The sequence below is a fragment of the Triticum urartu genome, chromosome 4A, assembly GCF_056163025.1.
Source record: "Triticum urartu cultivar PI428250 chromosome 4A, HENAU_Tu73, whole genome shotgun sequence".
NCBI classification, from domain to species: domain Eukaryota; kingdom Viridiplantae; phylum Streptophyta; class Magnoliopsida; order Poales; family Poaceae; genus Triticum; species Triticum urartu.
The window spans coordinates 148,529,942-148,555,281 of record NC_141876.1 but is presented as its reverse complement, the minus strand read 5'-3'; the positions used below and the strand labels follow the sequence as shown (position 1 = coordinate 148,555,281).

General features: G+C 45.4%; 2 protein-coding genes across 4 annotated transcripts; one reads left to right on the top strand and one right to left on the bottom strand.

Moving 5' to 3' along the window:
* Nucleotides 1-514: 514 nt before the first annotated feature.
* Nucleotides 515-3,682, bottom strand: LOC125551145 (protein DETOXIFICATION 44, chloroplastic-like). Of its 3 annotated transcripts, none has more exons than XM_048714300.2 (10): nt 3,494-3,682; nt 2,733-2,868; nt 2,517-2,613; nt 2,320-2,420; nt 1,959-2,122; nt 1,805-1,876; nt 1,585-1,701; nt 1,404-1,499; nt 1,196-1,317; nt 515-1,032 (listed from the first exon to the last, which is right to left on the bottom strand). In XM_048714300.2, the coding sequence occupies exons 1-10, from the start codon at nt 3,554-3,556 to the stop codon at nt 981-983; spliced, it is 1,020 nt and encodes a 339-aa protein (XP_048570257.1). In that variant the 5' UTR covers nt 3,557-3,682; the 3' UTR covers nt 515-980. The 3 variants fall into 3 exon arrangements, with proteins under 3 accessions (XP_048570257.1, XP_048570258.1, XP_048570259.1); XM_048714301.2 differs by having other exon boundaries at nt 3,490-3,666; XM_048714302.2 differs by having other exon boundaries at nt 3,505-3,651.
* Nucleotides 3,683-13,366: 9,684 nt separating this feature from the next.
* On the top strand, nt 13,367-17,406 carry LOC125551436 (protein DETOXIFICATION 44, chloroplastic-like). The gene is made up of 12 exons (XM_048714684.2): nt 13,367-13,810; nt 14,035-14,181; nt 14,267-14,427; nt 15,053-15,188; nt 15,308-15,404; nt 15,501-15,601; nt 15,799-15,962; nt 16,045-16,116; nt 16,220-16,336; nt 16,422-16,517; nt 16,604-16,725; nt 16,889-17,406. The coding sequence occupies exons 1-12, from the start codon at nt 13,423-13,425 to the stop codon at nt 16,938-16,940; spliced, it is 1,653 nt and encodes a 550-aa protein (XP_048570641.1). The 5' UTR covers nt 13,367-13,422; the 3' UTR covers nt 16,941-17,406.
* Nucleotides 17,407-25,340: the final 7,934 nt, after the last annotated feature.

The window sequence follows — 25,340 nt, the reverse complement described above, 5'->3', positions numbered from 1 at the left end:
TTTTGCAGTATGCTAATGAAGTGAGTACAAGGTTGACCAGCCATTGTTGTAGCAACGCACCGCACTCTGCTAGTTATGATGGGGGGGGTGTTCTAAACGAAAGCAAAGCAATCGAGTGCAGACCTTGCTCAGTTATCTTCTTTGTAATGTTATTAGAGTACCCCTTCTATCTAAATACAAACCACATTCATCCTACATATTTTTAACATATTCCTGTGTCAGGGTAGTGAGGTTTGCTGGTACCAACCAGCACCTAGGCAATTGCAATAGGGATTTCAGTAGTAAAAGAAAACTGGGAAAATGATAGGTAACACAGAGAAAATATCATCTTCCTAAAAAGAAAACCTAGGAAAAGATGTGGCTGTCCACTCTAAATAATAAGTGATTCTCTTGGAAGCCCCAAACGAAATCATATTACTCGAAATAGTACATACTCCCTCTGTAAAGAAATATAAGAGCGTTTAGATCACTACTTTAGTGATCTAAACGCTCTTATATTTGTTAACGGAGGGAGTACTCAAGAGTAATGACTGAGAATGGCCACTACTCCATCATCTGTTCACTTGCATATCTGAAGAAAATATGGCAAGTTCACTCCTACATGGCACAAAGGAAGAAAAATATATGGGAGGCCTTTGTGTATCTAGTACTTCTGTACACAGCTTCCTTGTACAGTGGAAGGGAGAAACAACCTCCTGCAGCAGACACAGCAAGAGGGAACACCTACCCACCTTCTGCAGCCTCTCGTCTGTCCTACTGCAGAAGCAGTCCCTCTTCGTCTCTTTTCCTTTTGAGATAAAACAGTGCCTCTTCTTGTGTTACAAATGACTGACACTATCCGCCTAGGTTTTCTTCCTTCTGCTGATCCTTGCTCTGTTTGAGATCGAACCATTCAACATCCACGGTCATGCACTATGACTATGACCTTAAAATGTAGCGCTGTGATTGCCTCAAAATGCTTCCTACGTATTCTTGGTATATTAATCAGTCTTTGACCAGACTATTTCCCATGGTCCACCTTTGCTCCCTAACCTGAAAAGTCAGAAGGATTCGCTCAAGCCACTGACAGATTTTCTTTTCCAGAATAAGGATCATTCTTTTCATTCTAATCCAAGTCTGGACTTAATTTCTAACAAAGCCATGCAAGTGCCATGATCTTAAAACAATTCCTACCAAAACAAGAGCAGGGAATTACCTCCAGAACCCGGCAACTGCTCGCAGACCCATAAAGAGAGTAAGACCAGCCCATACACCACCAAGACCAAAGTTGGGACCAACGACAAGGAGGAAGGCTGAAGCGACGACCCCCGCGAAAAGCTAAAATGGGCAATATATCGACATCGTTAGGATGAAAACGTTGGAGTTATAACTAGTAACACCAGTAGTGGGGATAGAAACAGCACTGTGGAGTATGCGGCATAGCCGAAGTCAGAAACACCGTAGTAGAGCCCATCAAACACAAAAGCAATAGCATTTATCGGCTGAGTAATAGTGACAAACTGCAATAATTCCACATTCATTCAGTGAATATAAGATCATTGTGACTTGAGAAACAAAGTATTGACTTCTTATAATTCTCCTTACCCAGACTCCAGACTGCGCAACATCTAGAACTGCTGGATCATCTGTAAACAGCAAGGTCAAATATCCAAACCCAAGGAACAAGGTTGCAGCAAGTGCAAGACCAGTGACACCTCCAATCTGCAGGAAAATAGATGCATCATCAGCATATGACTGTTGATTAACGCCAAGGAAGAGGAGAAACTTAACAAGGAATTGTGAGTGAATATAATATCTTCTTAACCTGCAGAACCCTGTACAAAACCAAGCGGGCCTGCTTGTAGTTCCCTTTCGCATATTCACTTGCAAGCAGAGCCTGCATTAAGTTATAGATACTTCAGATACATAGGAAGACATCGACTTAGAGATTAAATGCATGTCCCTGTAAATGTACATACCTGACCAGCAAGAGCCAGTGCATCATTAAGTAGAGAAATTGTTAGCCAGACTTGCAAGCTTATCTCATAGCCAGCCATTGGAACAGGCCCTTGTCTTGCGGCCAGGGATGTCGACAGCCATAATGGAAGGATTACTGCGATGGTCCTGGCAATTAGCAAGGCACCTACAAAAACACTAAAGTTAGAGTGGCTATCATATAGGTATGTTGCAGCAACATTAAGGGATGCTTAATTGAGTGATTACTAAGCGGAATTGAATTCATGAATATCCTTTTGTCTTTCTGTATAGACCAAAAAAATCTCACAAGAAAACACTATTTTGTTAAGTCTTAGGAAATGAACATGAGGGATATTGGCTAACCAGATTTCAGGTAGCGGATGATGTCACTGCCAATGACATTCCATGAGAACAGGATTAGTTCGTTATTCAGCTTCCATAGGAGGATGAATGCCGCCAAGTACCTGAACAAATGCAGATAGTTTACGCAGTCTATAAATATTGATAATAACAGGACGAAGCAAAAAAAAGTAAAAGATCTCATAATGGCTTCAACATACTCAGAAGTTACAGTTGCCAATGCAGCGCCACTTACACCTAGACCAAGTGGGAAGATAAATATGGCATCCAGTATTGCATTTACTAGGTTGCCAGCAACTGCATGCATCATAGATCCACACAATTAGTTTCTTACTGCAATATTTCAAATCAATAACGTATGGCATCTTAACCAGGAAGCCAGATGTAACAACAAAAATCTGTTTGCATAATCTTACCCACAGCATACAAAGGTGTCTTTGTATCCATGAAACCACGAAATGCACCTTGTGCTGCAAGTGCTACTACGACTGGTGGAGCACCATATGCCCTTAAAGTAAGAAACTGTTCTGCCGGTGCTCGCATCGGTGAATCCTGTGTTGATTTTTTAATAGCAGAAGTTTTTTGAGCCGGAATCACTAAGAACTAGTTACAGATGTTGTACAATAATTCCATGCTTACATAACCTTAATTCAACAAATAAAATGAATAGACAAATAAAGCTGGTGTCGCAGGCAAAATCAAGCCGGTGAATTTTGCTATTGGGCTAACTAACAGACTAACGCCTACTGGGCTATCAACTTGGTAAGTTTCGGTGATAATGCTAGGAAAATGGTTTCCGCTCAATTATACTTGGCACCTGGCAGTCAAGTTTAAGATAAGACAATATCCAAATATTTATTTATTATAGCAAGTAGACACCCATATTTTGGTAGTACCATAAAATCATCTGTCCAAATGGCATAATATCATTCTTATCCAGTCTCATCTTTCCAGGATGAGTAAAGGCTACTTTATCTTGCTCCAAATTTAGCAGTCAAACATGTGACTTAGAAAACAAGAAACAGAGGTTCAAGAAATAATTTTCACATTTTAGGTATGCATTAGGAATCACAAACACAAGATAATACTCAATTCACAATTGATACATCCAGGTACCACACCTTAACAACTCTAGATTCAAGAAATCTATGTACAACAATAAATTAGTCTTACGTACGACAGGTATACCAACGATGTCCATTAGTGTGCCAGATCCAACAATAAGTGCCACCATTTCCATCAACCCGATTCCAGCAGCTAAAGCCAAGGATGTTGACACCGCTGGGAGAAACTTCCTTTTTTCACTAGCCTGCTCTCGGGTACTCGACACTCCATCTCCTATGTGAGAACTAAACAGTAATCAGTGTAACGCAAACCAAATTGCTGATTCTAGCTAGATGAATAAAACTTCAAACTTGTGTACATGGCTGGGTTGGAACGGAGAAACAGCATCGTCGTCGTGTTCATGGGGAGGCAACGGAATGCGTCGTGTTCATGGGGAGGCAACGGAATGCGTCGTGTTCATCGGGAGGGTTTGGACGGAACAGGCGATGGAAACGAGGCCTGGCGTACCGCAGAACGGAGGAAACGGCCTTGTGTTCGACCGGCCACGTTCGAAATAGGATCCTGTTCATCGGGAGGGGTCTGGCGTACAGCAAAACGGAGGAAACGAACCTCCTACGGTCGAAACGGGGATCCTGTTGATCGGGAGGGGTGTGGCGTACCGCAAAACGGACGAAACGGACTTGTGTTGGAGCACTACGGTCGAAACGGGGGTCCTGTTCATCGGGAGGGGTGTGGCGTACCACAAAACGGGACTCCATGGGATACTGTTCATCTCCACCGTCGACCCCCTCCAGCCTCCACGAGCTACTGTTCATCCACCGTCGACCTCCTCCAGCCTCCATCTGCGACTGTTCATCCACGGGCTCCTGTTCATCCAGCCTCCACCACGCGCTACTCCACCAGCTACTGTTCAACCAGCCCTCTCCACGGGCTCCTGTTCAACCACCCCTCCATGGGCTACTGTTCATCCTGCCCTCCACCGTCTACTGTTCATCCAGCCCTCCATGGGGTGGTCCTGTTCATCCAGCCCTCCACGGGGTCCTGTTCATCCAGCCCCAACCGGCTCGATCGATCGGGGTCCTGATCATCCAGAGGCAACACCACGGGATCCTGTTCATCCACCCCCACCAGGAACTATTCATCCACCCCCCCCGCAACGCTCACTGTTCATCCAGAGGCAGCATCGATCGGCTTCAGTTAGCAGCAGTAGCGAAGGAATCGCTCGATCGGGTTCAGTTAATAGCCATCGATCGATCGCTCGGGTTCAGTAACGCGTAGCTTGCAGTGCAATCGCTCAGGTTTAGTTAGAGCCCAACGCCTCACTCGGGTTCAATTAGAGCCAACGCCTCGCACACATGCGCGTACGTGTACGAGAGAAGCGCGCATCGCTCGGCCCCCAACCTCCCACCGTAACCGGGAACTCTCCGAAATTTTCCTCGCCCTCGCTTCTACCACGGTTTTTTCCGTCATGGACGGCCCAAAGAATGTCATGCAGCTGCGTCTCCGGCCCGCCCAGGACGAAAAGCCCATTTTCTGTCATGATTTTTTGTCATAGAAGTAGGAGCCCACCACATCTATGATGATACCGGGTTTTGTCACAATTATCGTCATAGAAGTGTCATATGTATGACTGCAAAAAATTCGTTCGGCCCAAAATGTCACGGATGTGTCTTTTTTGTAGTGAAGAACCCGGTTATTGTCACTCCGGGGTTACCGGATCATAACACGTAGTAGGTGACTATAACTTGCAAGATCGGATCTAGAACATGGATATAATGATGATAACATAAATGATACGTCTCCAACGTATCTATAATTTTTGATTGCTCCATGCTATATTATCTACTATTTTGGGCAATATTGGGCTTTATTATCCACTTTTATATTACTTTTGGGACTAACCTATTAATCGGAGGCCCAGCCCAGATTTGTTGTTTTATGCCTATTTCAGTGTTTCGAAGAAAAGGAATATCAGACGGAGTCGAAACAGAACGAAATCAACTGGAGAAGTTATTTTTGGAAGGAAACACACCTGATGGACTTGGACCCCACGTCAGGGGAGACACGAGGTGCTCACGAGGGTGGGGGGCGCGCCCCCCTGTCTCATGGGACCCCCGTGGCTCCTCCGACGTCCTCCCTGCACCCATATATATCCACGTACCCTAAAACTTCCAGAACACAATAGATCGGGAGTTCCGCCGCCAGTAGCCTCCGTAGCCACCGAAAACCAATCTAGACCCGTTCCGGCACCCTGTCGGAGGGGGCAATCCCTCTCCGGTGGCCATCTTCATCATCCCGGTGCTCTCCATGACGAGGAGGGAGTAGTTCTCCCTCGGGGCTGAGGGTATGTACCAGTAGCTATGTGTTTGTTCTCTCCCTCTCTCGTGTTCTTGATTTGGCACGATCTTGATGTATCACGAGCTTTGCTATTATAGTTGGATCTTATGTTTCTCCTCCCCCTCTTCTCTCTTGTAATGAATCGAGTTTCCCCTTTGAAGTTATCTTATCGGATTGAGTCTTTAAAGATTTGAGAACACTTGATATATGTCTTGCCATGGATATCTGTGGTGACAATGGGATACCGCGTGCCACTTGATGTATGTTAAGGTGACCAACTTGCGGGTTCATGAACCTATGCATAGGGGTTGGCACACGTTTTCGTCGTGATTCTCCGGTAGATCTTTGGGGCACTCTTTGAGGTCCTTTGTGTTGGTTGAATAGATGAATATGATATTGTGTGATGCATATCGTATAATCATACCCACGGATACTTGAGGTGACATTGGAGTATCTAGGTGACATTAGGGTTTTGGTTGATTTGTGTCTTAAGGTTTTATTCTAGTACGAACTCTAGGGATGTTTGTGACACCTATAGGAATAGCCCAACGGATTGATTGGAAAGAATAACTTTGAGGTGGTTTCGTACCCTACCATAATCTCTTCGTTCGTTCTCCGCTATTAGTGACTTTGGAGTGACTCTTTGTTGCATGTTGAGGGATAGTTATGTGATCCAATTATGTTAGTATTGTTGAGGGAACTTACACTAGCGAAAGTATGAACCCTAGGCCTTGTTTCAACACATTGCAATACCGTTTACGCCCACTTTTATCACTTGTTACCTTGCTGTTTTGATAATTTCAGATTACAAATACTATTATCTACTATCCATATTGCACTTGTTTCACCATCTCTTCGCCGAACTAGTGCACCTATACAATTTACCATTGTATTGGGTGTGTTGGGGACACAAGAGACTCTTTGTTATTTGGTTGCAGGGTTGCTTGAGAGAGACCATCTTCATCCTACGCCTCCTACGGATTGATAAACCTTAGGTCATCCACTTGAGGGAAATTTGCTACTATCCTACAAACCTCTGCACTTGGAGGCCCAACAACGTCTACAAGAAGAAGGTAGTGTAGTAGGCATCAATAAACGATTCAGATCTGAAATCATGGCACCCGGGCCCAAAGTGACAAGCATTAAGCATGGCAAAGTCATAGCAACATCAATCTTAGAACATAGTGGATGCTAGGGATCAAGCCCTAACAAAACTAACTCGATTACATGATGAATCTCATCCAACTCCTCACCGACCAGCGAGCCTACGAAGGAATTACTCACTTCCAGTGGGGAGCATCATGGAATTGGCGATGGTGAAGGGTTGGTGATGACGAAGAATGAAGATCCCCCTCTCCGGAGCCCCAAACGGACTCCAGATCTGCCCTCCCGAGGAAGAACAAGGCTTGGCGGCGGCTTCGTCTTGTGGATCGCGATAATTCTTTCTCCTTGATTTTTTTCTCTCCGAAAATAGGATTTTATAGTGTTGGTTTCAGGGTCAACGGGGTCACCAGGTGGGGAAAACCCACCTGGGCGTGCTAGGAGAGGGGGCGCGCCCTGGTGGGTCGTTCCCACCCAGGTGCCCCTCTCCGGCAGGTCTTGGCTCCAGAAATTCTTATTGTTGATATAAAAAATCCTCGCAAAGTTTCGTTCCATTCCGAGAACTTTTATTTCTACACAAAAACAACAACACGATAGTTCTGCTGAAAATAACATCAGTCCGGGGTTAGTTTCATTCAAAACATGCAAATTAGAGTCCAAAACAAGAGGAAAAGCGTTAGGAAAAGTAGATACATTGGAGACGTATCAAGGGGGCGCCCAGAACACACACCAACAATTGTTAGTCGTGTGCAGGGCCCCCTTCCATAGTTTACGCCTCCGGTCATATCTTCGTAGTGCTTAGGTGAAGCCCTACACGGATCACTTCACCATCACTGTCACCATGCCATCATGCTGACGGAACTCATCTACTTCCTCGACACTTTGTTGGATCAAGAGTGCGAGGGACGTCATCGAATTGAACGTGTGCAGAACTCGGAGGTGCCGTACGTTCGGTGCTTGATCAGTCGGAACAAGAAGAAGTTTGACTACATCAATCGCGTTATCAAACGCTTCTGCTTTCGGTCTATGAGGGTACGTGGACACACTCTCCCCCTCTCATTGTTATGCATCTCCTAGACAGATCTTGCGTGAGCGTAGGAATTTTTTTGAAATTGCATGCTACATTTCCCAACATCACGACAGGTAAACAATGGTTCCATCAACCTGTCTAAGCACCATACCTGCACCAGCTGAGCTTCCATGACCAAAGGATCCATTTGAGTTTAATTTCACCCAGCCATGACAAGGGGGGTCCATTGAGCAACCACTCTAGGCATTCTCACATGTGAGGCCACCTGTAGTGCTCTATCATATGTCATTATTTGCTTCCCTTTGTTCTGATTTGTAGTAAGATCTATCTTCAGACCAATCAGTGAATCGAGGTAGCTCATTAGAAACCTCTTTGATGCTTCCATTAATGGCGGTGGCTTATTGTGGACCACCTCATTGTGAATAAACCAGGCGCGACATATGGTCATTAGTACCATACTGCGTTCTACATCTGAAAGAGGAGCAAGGGCACACAACAACCACTCCTTCCGTGTGTTCTGAACTGAATCAACCTTCGGCAAAGTACATAGAGAGGACATGGTTCTTCGCAAATCATGTGACAAAGGGCATCTAAGGAAAGGGTGAAAATTGTCCTCTGGTTCATGATCACAAACAAAACATATGTCATCATTTTCTAGCCCCCTACTAAACTTTTTTGTCAAGTTGGTATTGCATTAGTTGCAAATTTCCAAGCATGATTACTGACAGTCGGTGGAACGTCACACGACCAGATAATTTTCCAGCAAGAACGGCGCTGACCTGGCCGAGAACTAGAACCAGTAGCCGACCCGCTATGTACTTCATCAAAAACTAAATTGTATGCACTCTTCACAGAGAAAGTCCCAAACTTGCCAGGACCCCATGCTAAAGTATCATCTTCAAGTCAAGGAGAAGCACGAATGACAATCTTCACCACATCCGCCGGCAAGAACTCATGAAGCAATCCAATATTCCATGCATCATTACCATCTAACAGCTTGGAGACAAAGCATATACAGCATCTACCTTGTAGTGTGATAGGCTTGTAAAAGAATGGTCTCGAAATCCAGTTATCACGCCAAACAAGTATGCTCCTTCCGTTGCCCACTCTCCACACCAAGACCTTCTTTAGAAGCTCGAGCCCATAAGTAATAGACTACCAAGAAGAAGAAGCATTGCACGTAAAAACGGTGTCCACCAACTTACCCTTCGGATAGTACCTAGCCTTTAGGACTTGAGCACAAAGACTGTACGGTTTTGAAATAAGTCTCCAGGCCCGCCTTGCTAGAAAAGATTGATTGAAAAGACGGAAATCTCAAAAGCCCAAACCACCTTTATCTTTTGGCTGCAACAAAGTATCCCAAGCCTGCCAGTGCACCTTTCTTTTGCCTTTCAAAGAACCCAAATAAAATTCGCTCACCATCTGAAAGGATCGATATAGTTGACTAGAGGTGGGGTGAATAGGCAACTAACAATTTTTAGCTTTTCTTTACCAATTTAAACTTTGTATCAAAGTAGGTTGTCTAGATATGCAACTAGGTGAGCAACCTATATGATGCAACAATAACAACAAGCACACAAGCAAGCAAGGGATACAACACAAATATAAGCTTGCACAAGTAAAGGTGAGAGATAACCAATAGTGCAGCCGGTAGAGATAAGGATGTGTTACCGAAGTTCCTTCCCTTTGAGAGGAAGTACGTCTTCGTTGGAGCGGTGTGGAGGCACAATACCCCCCAAGAAGCCACTAGGGCCACCGTATTCTCCTCACACCCTCACACAATGCGAGATGCCATGATTCGACTATTGGTGCCCTTGAAGGCGGCAACCGAACCATTACAAACAAGGTTGGCGCTCTCTCCACAACCGAATTGGAGGCTCCCAACGAAATCACGGAGCTTCACCACAATGGAATATGGCTCCAAGGTGACCTCAACCGTCTAGGGTGCTCAAACACCCAAGAGTAACAAAATCCACACAAGAAAGTATGGGGGAATCAAATATCCTTTGGTGGAAGCGTAGATCTAGGTCTCCTCCTTCAATCACTAGCAAATAAACAAGTTTGAGTGGCTAGAGAGAGAGATCGGGCAAGAAAGCTTGAAGGGCATTAATGGTGGAGAGAGAGAGGCAAGAGGTAAATGCGGTAGGTGGAAGAACCTCCCTTATATAGCAAACCCTAAAATCCAACTGTTACTGCGAAAACAACACTGCAGCGGTACAACCGCTCCTTGTCCCGGTACAACCGGGACTCACGGGTATACGGCAGAAACCCTATCAAGCGGTACAACCGGACAGACAAGCGGTAGTACCGGTTGTGAAGAACAACCGGAACAACCGCTCATAGCCACTGCTCAACCACCGCTTTGAAACAGAAGGGAGTCACCATGTGAGCGGTGATCGAGCGGTACTGCGCCGGTGCAACCGCCTGGCCCTAGTACCCTGGGTGGATAAGTCCCAAGCGGTAGAACCGCTTAGGGCACCGGTGGTACCGATGTGCGGAGCACAACCGGAACAACCGGGCCACCACCGCCCAAGTACCGCATCAAAACAGAAACCATACCGGTTGTTGAGCGGTACCTGGCCGGTATAACCGCCAGCGACACACCCCAGACATTTTTAAGCAAGGTGGCGGTACTACCGCCCGGGGGCAGTAGTACAACCGCTTGGTCATGAACTGGGGGACCCCATGGTATCACCCTTGGGGTGGTGGTTGGGTCAGTGCCAAGGGCCAGCGGTACAACCGCTCGGGCGAGCGGTACAACTGCTGAGAGTACACAACAACAGTTGAAAAAGAAGGGGAGCTCTCTCTCTAACAAGAAACGGAAGGCAAAGGTGGGTAAGGAAAAAGTGTACGTGCAATGATTCACCCAACTCCTTCCGATGTGGATTCCCTCTTAATAGTACGGGTTTCCTACCACCAAAGAGATAAACATGTAGACAAACACCGTCTTCGATCTTTTCCTTCCAGAGAGAATAACTAATTGATGCAAGCCTAATCACCGAGAACCTGAAGCACTTAGCACAAGATTAGACCAACAAAGGGTTGTCATCATCATCCAAAACACAAAGTAGGGAAATGACCTTACACCATCCTAGTGAGTTCGTCAAAAATTGAGAAGAGCAACTCAAAAAAACCCATAATATATGTGGGTAGTGCTTGAGCTACAAACTTAATAAGTGCCTCTCTACCAGGTTGAGTGAGATGGCCATCTCCCCACTGAATATTTTGGAATCTTCCTTTTGACATCCAACCATCAGGACTAGGAAGCCCCAAATATTTTTCCTCGAAGACCATACTAGTGACACTAAGAACTTCTCTTACTTCCTGCTGAACACCATCTGGACATGCATGCCCAAAAAGAATATAACATTTATTGAAATTCAAACTCTGTCCCGTGGCATTACTATAGAGATCCAAAGCCAGTTTGATCCTTAATGCTTGAGCTTGTGATGCCTCAAAGAATAGCAAAGTATCATCAGCAAACAAAAGATGCAAAGTACCCAAAGCTCTTCTGCATACCTTAATAGGAGTAATATCACATTCAGAGACATTGTTTTTTAGGATTCCAGATAGACCATCAACTACAAAAAGAAACAAGAACAGAGAGAGAGGGTCTCCTTGACATAGCCCAAGCCACAGTGCAAATTAATCCAAGAGGATTTCATTTAATTTGACAAAATACTTCACCGATATGATACAAGACATTATCCAGTCCGCCCAACGGCGAGAGAAATCCAAATTTTGCATCACCTGCTCAAGGAATCCCCAGTCAACCCTGTCATAGGCCTTGGATAGGTCAAACTTGTACGCACAGAAACTTTTTGTGGGATCTTTCTCAGCAAGTCAACCGAGGCGATGACCTTCACGGTGCTCAGCCTCCAAGCCTAAGACAGCTAGAAATCGGGAGGTACTCTGTGGAACTCATCTCCATCAATTGACTGGACACTTGCTTCATCTTGCTGACATCGAGCCTCACCTCAATTTAGATGTTTACTCGTTAGGTTCGTATGAACGAGCCCAACCCCCTCATGTTAGATCTTTAGTTTGAGCCTCCTGTGAAACATAATTTTGTCAACTTATATGAAAGGCTTGTATTTGATGCTTGCAACTTCTACAGTTTTACCTCAACTTTGTCCCTTTTTATCGTGCTAAGTCCATGGGAGCTCCAATATACCTACAAAGACAACAAACCCAAGTAAAAACTACTAAAAACTAAATATTATTCAGTGACCTCAATAAAAATGCATGGAAAATAGAATGTATGCAAAATGGACATGAAAATGGCTAGATGGATATGATACGAGGGATTTTGATGTGAAAATGTGCGACTAATGAGCTCTAAAACATGACACGAAATCCACCCATCATATGTCACTTCATGATGAATCATGGAAAAAGACTACCATGCATAAAAAATCCACCTCGACATTCAAACATGCATGAGTAATTTCATCCTAATACGCTATTTATATTTAATAAATATTTTAAAATTATAGAATAGTCAAACACAAAAATATATGTATTTTTAGTTTTAATTATCATATTATTACTCCAAATATGCATGTTCCATACAACAAAATCTCATTAAACTACATTACAAAACATTCAGGCAACGACCGTGAGGGTGTTATCTAGTACTAATAGATTAGGCCAACTTTGCCGGTCTATCTTTAGTATAGAATTTGAAAGATTAAAATGAAAAGATGATCTAATTTTGGAGGACAAAGAAAACTCTTTCAATTAAAAGTGTATCAGAATTATTCCCCTTATTCGATTTCAATAGAAGAGGGGAATGCTTTGTCGAAGAAATTAAGAAAAATAAAATAGCATACAACAAAATAGATAGCGGGACTGGCACTGTAACTTTTTATACACCAAACAATCTAAGGAGTTTGACGAGATAAATTGCACAAAACAACCAAAATTTGCATAAGAGATTGATGATTAATGGAGGCACACACAGAAGCCGGTATGAGTTATTTAAGAGCTCCATGGCGGTGCCACCGAGGGCAATATTCAGGTACCAACCGAAGTAGCGGCGGGAGATCATAGCACAAGCAGAACCAATTAGAAAATTGGGGGTGGCATGTAAAATTGTCCATATGGGTCGTGTCTCGCAGACCGGCCATGGACATGGATTCTGGGCCAGACACGGGACATGTCACATGAATAAAAGGGTTGGGTCGGCCTTCAGCTCGCCATGGAACAAGGCCAATCCTCGAGGTCAGGGCTTAATGCCGGTCACGACACGACCCTTTCAAATGTGGGGCCCTTTTAGGGCTGTTTTGGTCTTTTAATTTTTTAAGGCTGTTTAGGCCTAGCTATTTTCGGCCTTTTTAACGCGGGCTGCCCGTAGCGGTGTCGTGTCGGGCCAGTGCTATTAACTCACGTGTCAGGCCGATCCTCAAAGCCAGGCCTTGGGGCTAGAACGGGCTGGACGGGCCGGGCTGGCCCATATGGCCAGATTTGGTGGCATGTCACGGCCCCCAAGAGCGAGATATTACGGTCCAACAAACACGGCATCTCCTCTTTCCCACTGAACGCCCCGCACGTGCCACTGCTTTTATCCACACATGGCGGCGACCTCGCCAGCGCCGATGAGGGCCGTCGCCACCGCGTTTACCCCGCCTCCGTTATCTCAGAGGATCACCCGTATCTCTACCGTGTCTGCCGTCCACCTTCACCAATGCCGCGCAGCTCACCGGTGGCGCCCTGCACAGTGCCGCGGGAAGCCGGCCGTCAGTGGCGTGGCCGAGGACGACGAGGAGGACACTTCGCGGGAGGCTTTAAATCTTGAGGAAAAAGAGGAGGAGTCCGCGGGCGCGGGGAGCTGGGGGCTGGGGTGGTTCAGGCTTGATGAGGTTGGGATGGACATCCTGGGCATCGCCGTGCCCGCCGTGCTTGCACTCGCCGCCGACCCCGTCACGGCGCTCGTTGACACCGCCTTCGTCGGACATATCGGTAACTAAATCACCTGGATTCCTCATATCTTTTTCACAAGCCTGCCTTCAGCTGTGAGCTCAAATGATTGAGTACTTTCATGTATATCGAAAATGGCAAACACTTCATATGATAAGATTCAGTGCAGAATTCAGTAGAGAAGCTCAGATGTGTATACTTGCTTTTCATGTTTTGTTGATGAGATTTATTACATCAATTTCATGATCTTTAATTCCTGTCGCCAGGCTCGGTTGAACTTGCTGCCGTTGGTGTATCCATATCTGTTTTCAACCTGGTGTCCAAGCTGTTTAATGTGCCACTGCTTAATGTCACCACATCCTTTGTTGCTGAGCAGCAAGCAGTGGATGCCAAGTATAGTGGCGTAGGAGAAAGTAAGCAAGTTTGAAGTTTTATTCATCTAGCTAGAATCAGCAATTTGGTTTGCGTTACACTGATTACTGTTTAGTTCTCACATAGGAGATGGAGTGTCGAGTACCCGAGAGCAGGCTAGTGAAAAAAGGAAGTTTCTCCCAGCGGTGTCAACATCCTTGGCTTTAGCTGCTGGAATCGGGTTGATGGAAATGGTGGCACTTATTGTTGGATCTGGCACACTAATGGACATCGTTGGTATACCTGTCGTACGTAAGACTAATTTATTGTTGTACATAGATTTCTTGAATCTAGAGTTGTTAAGGTGTGGTACCTGGATGTATCAATTGTGAATTGAGTATTATCTTGTGTTTGTGATTCCTAATGCATACCTAAAATGTGAAAATTATTTCTTGAACCTCTGTTTCTTGTTTTCTAAGTCACATGTTTGACTGCTAAATTTGGAGCAAGATAAAGTAGCCTTTACTCATCCTGGAAAGATGAGACTGGATAAGAATGATATTATGCCATTTGGACAGATGATTTTATGGTACTACCAAAATATGGGTGTCTACTTGCTATAATAAATAAATATTTGGATATTGTCTTATCTTAAACTTGACTGCCAGGTGCCAAGTATAATTGAGCGGAAACCATTTTCCTAGCATTATCACCGAAACTTACCAAGTTGATAGCCCAGTAGGCGTTAGTCTGTTAGTTAGCCCAATAGCAAAATTCACCGGCTTGATTTTGCCTGCGACACCAGCTTTATTTGTCTATTCATTTTATTTGTTGAATTAAGGTTATGTAAGCATGGAATTATTGTACAACATCTGTAACTAGTTCTTAGTGATTCCGGCTCAAAAAACTTCTGCTATTAAAAAATCAACACAGGATTCACCGATGCGAGCACCGGCAGAACAGTTTCTTACTTTAAGGGCATATGGTGCTCCACCAGTCGTAGTAGCACTTGCAGCACAAGGTGCATTTCGTGGTTTCATGGATACAAAGACACCTTTGTATGCTGTGGGTAAGATTATGCAAACAGATTTTTGTTGTTACATCTGGCTTCCTGGTTAAGATGCCATACGTTATTGATTTGAAATATTGCAGTAAGAAACTAATTGTGTGGATCTATGATGCATGCAGTTGCTGGCAACCTAGTAAATGCAATACTGGATGCCATATTTATCTTCCCACTTGGTCTAGGTGTAAGTGGCGCTGCATTGGCAACTGTAACTTCTGAGTATGTTGAAGCCATTATGAGATCTTTTACTTTTTTTTGCTTCGTCCTGTTATTATCAATATTTATAGACTGCGTAAACTATCTGCATTTGTTCAGGTACTTGGCGGCATTCATCCTCCTATGGAAGCTGAATAACGAACTAATCCTGTTCTCATGGAATGTCATTGGCAGTGACATCATCCGCTACCTGAAATCTGGTTAGCCAATATCCCTCATGTTCATTTCCTAAGACTTAACAAAATAGTGTTTTCTTGTGAGATTTTTTTGGTCTATACAGAAAGACAAAAGGATATTCATGAATTCAATTCCGCTTAGTAATCACTCAATTAAGCATCCCTTAATGTTGCTGCAACATACCTATATGATAGCCACTCTAACTTTAGTGTTTTTGTAGGTGCCTTGCTAATTGCCAGGACCATCGCAGTAATCCTTCCATTATGGCTGTCGACATCCCTGGCCGCAAGACAAGGGCCTGTTCCAATGGCTGGCTATGAGATAAGCTTGCAAGTCTGGCTAACAATTTCTCTACTTAATGATGCACTGGCTCTTGCTGGTCAGGTATGTACATTTACAGGGACATGCATTTAATCTCTAAGTCGATGTCTTCCTATGTATCTGAAGTATCTATAACTTAATGCAGGCTCTGCTTGCAAGTGAATATGCGAAAGGGAACTACAAGCAGGCCCGCTTGGTTTTGTACAGGGTTCTGCAGGTTAAGAAGATATTATATTCACTCACAATTCCTTGTTAAGTTTCTCCTCTTCCTTGGCGTTAATCAACAGTCATATGCTGATGATGCATCTATTTTCCTGCAGATTGGAGGTGTCACTGGTCTTGCACTTGCTGCAACCTTGTTCCTTGGGTTTGGATATTTGACCTTGCTGTTTACAGATGATCCAGCAGTTCTAGATGTTGCGCAGTCTGGAGTCTGGGTAAGGAGAATTATAAGAAGTCAATACTTTGTTTCTCAAGTCACAATGATCTTATATTCACTGAATGAATGTGGAATTATTGCAGTTTGTCACTATTACTCAGCCGATAAATGCTATTGCTTTTGTGTTTGATGGGCTCTACTACGGTGTTTCTGACTTCGGCTATGCCGCATACTCCACAGTGCTGTTTCTATCCCCACTACTGGTGTTACTAGTTATAACTCCAACGTTTTCATCCTAACGATGTCGATATATTGCCCATTTTAGCTTTTCGCGGGGGTCGTCGCTTCAGCCTTCCTCCTTGTCGTTGGTCCCAACTTTGGTCTTGGTGGTGTATGGGCTGGTCTTACTCTCTTTATGGGTCTGCGAGCAGTTGCCGGGTTCTGGAGGTAATTCCCTGCTCTTGTTTTGGTAGGAATTGTTTTAAGATCATGGCACTTGCATGGCTTTGTTAGAAATTAAGTCCAGACTTGGATTAGAATGAAAAGAATGATCCTTATTCTGGAAAAGAAAATCTGTCAGTGGCTTGAGCGAATCCTTCTGACTTTTCAGGTTAGGGAGCAAAGGTGGACCATGGGAAATAGTCTGGTCAAAGACTGATTAATATACCAAGAATACGTAGGAAGCATTTTGAGGCAATCACAGCGCTACATTTTAAGGTCATAGTCATAGTGCATGACCGTGGATGTTGAATGGTTCGATCTCAAACAGAGCAAGGATCAGCAGAAGGAAGAAAACCTAGGCGGATAGTGTCAGTCATTTGTAACACAAGAAGAGGCACTGTTTTATCTCAAAAGGAAAAGAGACGAAGAGGGACTGCTTCTGCAGTAGGACAGACGAGAGGCTGCAGAAGGTGGGTAGGTGTTCCCTCTTGCTGTGTCTGCTGCAGGAGGTTGTTTCTCCCTTCCACTGTACAAGGAAGCTGTGTACAGAAGTACTAGATACACAAAGGCCTCCCATATATTTTTCTTCCTTTGTGCCATGTAGGAGTGAACTTGCCATATTTTCTTCAGATATGCAAGTGAACAGATGATGGAGTAGTGGCCATTCTCAGTCATTACTCTTGAGTACTCCCTCCGTTAACAAATATAAGAGCGTTTAGATCACTAAAGTAGTGATCTAAACGCTCTTATATTTCTTTACAGAGGGAGTATGTACTATTTCGAGTAATATGATTTCGTTTGGGGCTTCCAAGAGAATCACTTATTATTTAGAGTGGACAGCCACATCTTTTCCTAGGTTTTCTTTTTAGGAAGATGATATTTTCTCTGTGTTACCTATCATTTTCCCAGTTTTCTTTTACTACTGAAATCCCTATTGCAATTGCCTAGGTGCTGGTTGGTACCAGCAAACCTCACTACCCTGACACAGGAATATGTTAAAAATATGTAGGATGAATGTGGTTTGTATTTAGATAGAAGGGGTACTCTAATAACATTACAAAGAAGATAACTGAGCAAGGTCTGCACTCGATTGCTTTGCTTTCGTTTAGAACACCCCCCCCATCATAACTAGCAGAGTGCGGTGCGTTGCTACAACAATGGCTGGTCAACCTTGTACTCACTTCATTAGCATACTGCAAAAAAGGGTGTCACGAGACAAATAAATAGCTCAACCAAATCAGAAATGCCAGACCGAGCTCCACGAAGGCTTTTATTTAAAAACTTCAAAATTTAAACTTTTCAGTTTCAAAAACTTCTGAAAATAAATACAAATGTACCTAGATACATAATGTACATGTGTGCAAATTTTCAGGTCGAAATACATTAAATTGTGAGCTACATAAAAAGACAAATTTGGGGCTTTTTAGCATATGTACTGTTCATCTTTAAAGTTTATGGTTTTGTTTTTTTTGTGCAGCTCGCAATTCAAGGTATTTCATCCTGGAAATTTTCACACATACACTTTACCTCCTTGCATACATGTGTACTTTTTTTTGAATTTTTCCAAATAAAGGGCTTCATGGAGCTCGGTCTTCAAAATGCCCTACTCCAACCAAATGGGCAATTTGTTTGCAAGAGCTCAGTGATGGAAGAGGTGTTGGAGCCATACTCCCTCTGTCTCATAATGACAGAGGGAGTAATTGGTTTCTTCCGGTCCTTTGCTGTAGTAGTAGTAGTAGTAGGGGGCACACCATTTTCTCTGAGCTGATACCTTGCTTGTTGAAGCGATGCTCCGAGGTAATTTGGCTTGCTTGCGTCTTCAGCTATTCACATGTACTCCCTCCGTTCCGAATTACTTGTCTTAGATTTTTCTAGATACGGAGGTATCTAGCATTAAAATGAGTCTAGATACATCCGTATCTAGACAAATCCAAGACAAGTAATTCGGAACGGAGAGAGTAGCTTTTTGAGTACTATCTCCTTTTTTTAGCCTGTGCATTAGCTTTAGTCAAAGCCAAGCTTTGTAAAAAAATTATAAACAAAAATATTAACATATATAATGTTGGAAATATGAGCAATTTATCAAATAATTTTGCTAACGGAAATACAGATAAAGCATGACTAATATATCAGAGATAAAGCAAGTCATGCAATCAGACAGAGAAAGGTAGATAATATCTGCATATATGAATTTGAACTAAACACGTCTAGAACAGACACTAGATGAAGTTGCATATACGAAGTAGAACCTAACATATGTAGGGCAGAAACTAGAGCAAAGAACTATGGCAGGACTTCTAACAGAAAGAGTAAGAACACGTACGGGACAGCAGCAGCAGAAGCACTGGACTTGGGGTCAACATCCTCTCCAGTCATGTCGTTGATGAGGTTGTCGACGTTGGGGAAAAAGTCATCGGAGTCCGTGATGAAGAAGTCAGTAGTCGCGTGGAGCGCTCCCCAAAAACCTTATCACCCTTCTCCCGTACAGAACTCAAAGAGGTGCAGTTTCGGAGGCCTACTGTCCCGACCTGTGGTGCAGAGCGACCTCCCTTTTATAGGCGCAATTGAAGGAGGCGAGAGGCTGTGCCGGGAGCTGAAGGGAACGAGGGAGACGAGTTCGGATTCAGGACCTTTCGTATACCTGTCGTGCGTGGCAAAAATTTAGACATCGGCTCGGTTCATTCCCGCAGCCCGCGGCGTGGCGCGGCGCGTCGTGGCGAGGCGGGCGACGGAGGAGGAGCGCGCGTGGATGTCCCTCTTGTTCTCATGCTCATACATGTGGGAAAAGAACCTCCCTTATAAAGAGGTCCAACTCCCCCTAAACTAGCAATGTGAGACTAAACTTTAGAAGTGCCCGTTGCCTTGCACGAATGGGCTAAGTGGGCCTCTAGGATTTATTAGGAATTTCTGAAATTGTTATTGGGCTGACCCATAAATAGATAAAATTCCATCAATCCCCCACCAGATCCTAGAGGCACACATAATTTGCCTTTAATTTCAAAACACTGTTTTATATATCGATACTGCAGTGGAGACTGTTAAGTTGAACTTCCACCTAGAACTCTATGCTACACTAGTAAGCAACTTGAACAGTGGACTAGGCCTTGAACTGCAAGTTTTCTGTGAATCTAGCTTCACACAAAGCCTTGAAAGATACTAGGCTACCGTGGGTCTTCCCCACGGATGGAGCTTATGCGTCATACTTCGAGACCTTTCATGAGTTTACTAGAGAGAACACTACTCTCATAGATTGCAACGTTTTACAATCAGACTCATATAGGTGTGTTCTTCAAAAGATATTCTACAGGACAACATCTCTGCTTAAATGAGCCACTTAGAACACTTTAAGATATACATCAACCTGCCATGCAGATTAGGAGAGTATTGCATCTTCATGGAGTGGTATTATTAATAGTAAGGATACTCTCCTCTCAGTTGACCAACAACTTGTCTTCCACATCTAATTCACGGGATCTCCGATCACATAGACTAGGTTACCACTATGAACAACTCATATTGTGGGTCTCATACCCACCTCCCTCGATGCATTATCTATCACATTACGTGATAGACCCTTAGTGAAAAGATCTGCCAGATTTTTAGACGTTTGAATATAATCCAATGCAATAACTCCGGAGTTTCTCATTTTCCTGAAAGACTTTAACCTTCTCTGTGTTGGAAATATGCCCTAGAGGCAATAATAAAATAGTTATTATTATATTTCCTTGTTCATGATAATTGTCTATTGTTCATGCTATAATTGTGTTATCCGGAAATCATAATACATGTGTGAATACAGAGACCACAACATGTCCCTAGTGAGCCTCTAGTTGACTAGCTCGTTGATCAATAGATGATTACGATTTCCTGACCATGGATATTGGATGTCATTGATAACGGGATCACATCATTAGGAGAATGATGTGATGGACAAGACCCAATCCTAAGCATAGCACAAGATCGTGTAGTTCGTCTGCTGAAGCTTTTCTAATGTCAAGTATCTTTTCCTTAGACCATGAGATTGTGCAACTCCCGGATACTGTAGGAATACTTTGGGTGTGCCAAACGTCACAACGTAACTGGGTGACTATAAAGGTGCACTACGAGTATCTCCAAAAGTGTCTGTTGGGTTGGCACGAATCGAGACTGGGATTTGTCACTCCGTATGACGGAGAGGTATCTCTGGGCCCACTCGGTAAGACATCATCGTAATGAGCTCAATGTGACTAAGGGTTGGTCACGGGATGATGTGTTGCGGAACGAGTAAAGTGACTTGCCGGTAACGAGATTGAACGAGGTATTGGGATACCGACGATCGAATCTCGGGAAAGTAACGTACCGATTGACAAAGGGAATTGTATACGGGATTGCTTGAATCCTCGACATCGTGGTTCATCTGATGAGATCATCATGGAACATGTGGGAGCCAACATGGGTATCCTGATCCCGCTGTTGGTTATTGGCCGGAGAGTTGTCTCGGTCATGTCTGCATGGTTCCCAAACCCGTAGGGTCTACACACTTAAGGTTCGATGACGCTAGGGTTATTAGGAAGACTTGTATGTGATTACCGAATGTTGTTCGGAGTTACGGATGAGATCCCGGACGTCACGAGGAGTTCCGGAATGGTCCGGAGGTGAAGATTTATATATAGGAAGTTGTCATACGGTCACCAGAAAGGTTCGGGGGCATATTGGTATTGTACCGGGGCCACCGAAGGGGTTCCGGGGGTCCACCGGGAGGGGCCACCTCTCTCGGAGGGCCTCATGGGCTGTAGAGGAAAGGGAACCAGCCCCAAGTGGGCTGGGCGCATCCCCCCTTGGGCCCATGCGTCTAGGGTTGGGGGGAAACCCTAGAGGGGGCGTCCCCCTTGCTTGGGGGGCAAGCCACCCCCTTGGCCGCCGCCCCCCCTCTAGATCTCATCTAGAGGGGGCCGGCCCCCTTCCTCCTTCCCCTATAAATAGAGGGGCAAGGGGAGGGCTGCATAACACATCAAAGGCGCAGCCCCTCCCCTCCCCAACACCTCTCCTCCTCCGTTAAGAGCTTGGCGAAGCCCTGCCGGAGTACTGCCGCTCCACCACCACCACGCCGTCGTGCTGCTGTTGGAGCTCTCTTCCTCAACCTCTCCCTCCTCCTTGCTGGATCAAGGTGCGGGAGACGTCTCTGCTCCGTACGTGTGTTGAACACGGAGGTGCCATCCGTTCGGCGCTAGGATCATCGGTGATTTGGATCACGACGAGTACGGCTCCATCAACCCTGTTCTCTTGAACGCTTCCGCTCGCGATCTACAAGGGTATGTAGATGCACACCTCTCCCTCTGGTTGCTAGATGAATCCATAGATTGATCTTGATGATGCGTAGAAAATTTTAAATTTCTGCTTCGATCCCCAACAGTGGCATCATGAGCTAGGTCTATGCGTAGTTTCTATGCACGAGTAGAACACAAGTTGTTGTGGGCGTCGATTTTGTCAATTTACTTGCCGTTACTAGTCTTATCTTGATTCAGCGGCATCGTGGGATGAAGCGGCTCGGACCGACCTTACACGTACGCTTATGTGAGACTGGTTCCACCGACTGACATGCACTAGTTGCATAAGGTGGCTAGCGGGTGTCTGTCTCTCCCACTTTAGTCGGATCGGATTTGATGAAAATGGTCCTTATGAAGGGTAAATAGAAATTGGTATATCACGTTGTGGTTTTGGCGTAGGTAAGAAACATTCTTGCTAGACACCTATAGCAGCCATGTAAAACTTGCAACAACAATTAGAGGGCGTCTAACTTCACTACAAAAAAAAGACACATCCATGACATTTTGGGCCGAACGAAATTTTTTTCTGTCATACATATGACACTTCTATGACGATAATTGTGACAAAACCCGGTATCATCATAGATGTGGTGGGCTCCTACTTCTATGACAAAAAATCATGACAGAAAATGGGCTTTTCGTCCTGGGCGGGCCGGAGACGCAGCTGCATGACATTCTTTGGGCCGTCCATGACGGAAAAACTGTGGTAGAAGCGAGGCGGAGGAAATTTTTTGGGAGTTCCCGGTTACGGTGGGAGGTCGGGGGCCGAGCGATGTGCGTTTCTCTCGTACACGTACGCGCGCGTGTGCGAGGCGTTGGCTCTAACTGAACCCGAGCGAGGCGTTGGACTCTAACTGAACCCGAGCGATTGCACTGCAGGCTACGCGTTACTGAACCCGAGCATTCGATCGATGGCTGCTAACTGAACCCGATCGAGCGATTCCTTCGCTACTGCTGCTAACTAAAGCCGATCGATGGGATGAACAGTGAGCGTTGCTGGGGGGTTTGGATGAACAGTGAGCGGTGGCGTTGCCTCTGGATGAACAGGACCCCGTGGTGTGGTGAAGGGTTGGATGAACAGTAGACGATGGAGGGGTGCCCGTGGAGGGGTAGATGAACAGGACCCCGTGGTGTGGAGGGCTGGATGAACAGTAGACGGTGGAGGGGTGGTTGAACAGGACCCCATGGTGTGGAGGGCTGGATGAACAATAGACGGTGGAGGGGGTGCCCGTGGAGGGGTGGTTGAACATGACCCCGTGGTGTGGAGGGCTGGATGAACAGTAGACGGTGGAGGGGTGGTTGAACAGTAGCCGGTAGAGTAGCGCGCGGTGGAGGCTGGATGAACAGGAGCCCGTGGAGGCTGGAGGAGGTCGACGGTGGAGATGAACAGTATCCCGTGGAGTCCCGTTTTGCGGTAAGCCACACCCCTCCCGATGAACAGGACCCCCGTTTCGACCGTAGCGCTCCAACACAAGTCTGTTTCCTCCGTTTTACGGTACGCCACACCCCTCCCGATTAACATGACCCCCGTTTCGACTGTAGGAGGTCCGTTTCCTCCGTTTTGCGGTACGCCACACCCCTCCCGATCAACAGGAACCCCGTTTCGACCGTAGGAGGTCCGTTTCCTCCGTTTTGCGGTAAGCCACACCCCTCCCGATGAACAGGATCCCGTTTTTAACGTGGCCGGTCGAACGCAAGGCCGTTTCCTCCGTTCTGCGGTACGCCAGGCCTCGTTTCCATCGCCTGTTCCGTCCAAGCCCTCCCGATGAACATGACGCATTCCGTTGCCTCCCCATGAACACGACGCATTCCGTTGTCTCCCCATGAACACGACGACGACGCTGTTTCTCCGTTCCGACCCAGCCATGTACACGAGCCCTGGCCGTACGTATGCGTGAGTAGGCGTTCGAGACCCCGCCCGTATGTACACATACGTGGCCGTATTTTCTTTTTTGCACCCTGGCCGCTGTACGTACGTGTACATGTTACGTGCGCGCCTCTACTATGACACGTGTGCGCCTCTACTACGACACGTGTGCGCCTCTACATCGACCAGTATGTATGTACACGTTCGCGATCAGAATGACAATGCTACGTACGCTTCGACCAGGTGGGTCCCGACTTTCAGGCACTTCCTTGCCTGCAAAGATGTAGCTGGTGGGTCCCAGTAGTCAGGGGGCGAATCATTTTTTTGTCCGGACGCACTTCCTTGCGTGCGAAGATGTAGCTGGTGGGTCCTAGCAGTCAGGGGGAAACGTTTTTTTCGCGAAATACAGTGGCCCGTACGGTGGGTCCTAGCTGTCAGGTGGAGGAATCATTATTTTCCGCGTAATAAGGAGGCACTTCCTTGCTGCGGCCGTGGACCCAGCTGTCAGCCTCTCCACGTACAGTCCACGTCCGATGGAAGTTGTTCCTTGACCATGTTGACCATGTCGCGCCGAGAGCACCAGGGCGGTGGACGACGGCGAGGCCTAGAAAGGGGATGACACGGAGGCAGGGAAGACTCGGCAGTACGAGGGTTTACTGGTTCGTCTGCCGTCGCCGGAGAATAATAGCAGGTGTGGGTGAGTAGAGGGATGGCTAGGCCAGCGATGGGAGTACGGTCGGGCGGTGAGGCCTGCGCGGCAGCACAGCCGGCCGCGAGGAGGAAGGAGCAGGCAGTCCCGCCAGCGCTTGTTTGAGCGGCTGGAGCAGGAAGAGCAGAGATTGAAAAAGCACGACGGCCATTGGATGGACATCCAACAGTCAGTGCTTGTGCGTCAACCTTTTTTTTAGGAAAACCTCAAATCTGTGGAAAACAGCATACATCCCATCTGCCATTATTTCTAATAATTTACAGCCCATTTGCTAATTCTTAAGGTTTTCTTGGAGCCCATATTCTTTTTGTTAGCATTACAGCCCATATTGTGGCAACGGTTAAAAAACTATACGAAATTTTGCATATTTCGATGCGATCCGAACTGTTTTTAATCCCGAAATTTCGACTCACATTCAAACTGATTTTAAAAATAAATGTATATCAATATAAAATCCAACAAATTCTCCACGCATAAAAATTAATGTAATTTAAAATCTTGAAATGAAAAAAAGATATTTGAAACTAATTGCCGGTTTGATGTGTTTTAAAAATGTACAACCCATTTCTCATTACTGATGGGCCATTTTCTCGGCCAGCCGAATGAAAGCTCTCCTTGTCTTGAAAGATTTGCAGCCCAACAGGCCTGACAAAGCGACTTACTTGGCAAATCACAAAAAAACTGGGCTGTGGCCGTGGACCCAGCTGTCAGCCTCTCCACGTACAGTACTCTTCCGATG

Bases quoted from the DNA above. Each gene is read 5' to 3' on its own strand.
- LOC125551145 (XM_048714300.2), bottom strand. From the start codon at position 3,556: ATGGAAATGGTGGCACTTATTGTTGGATCTGGCACACTAATGGACATC. The intron at 1,877-1,958 runs GTATGTACATTT...AACTTAATGCAG, and splicing joins CACTGGCTCTTGCTGGTCAG to GCTCTGCTTGCAAGTGAATA. The intron at 1,318-1,403 runs GTGCTGTTTCTA...TGCCCATTTTAG, and splicing joins GCTATGCCGCATACTCCACA to CTTTTCGCGGGGGTCGTCGC.
- LOC125551436 (XM_048714684.2), top strand. From the start codon at position 13,423: ATGGCGGCGACCTCGCCAGCGCCGATGAGGGCCGTCGCCACCGCGTTT. The intron at 14,182-14,266 runs GTAAGCAAGTTT...GTTCTCACATAG, and splicing joins GTATAGTGGCGTAGGAGAAA to GAGATGGAGTGTCGAGTACC. The intron at 16,337-16,421 runs GTAAGGAGAATT...GAATTATTGCAG, and splicing joins TTGCGCAGTCTGGAGTCTGG to TTTGTCACTATTACTCAGCC.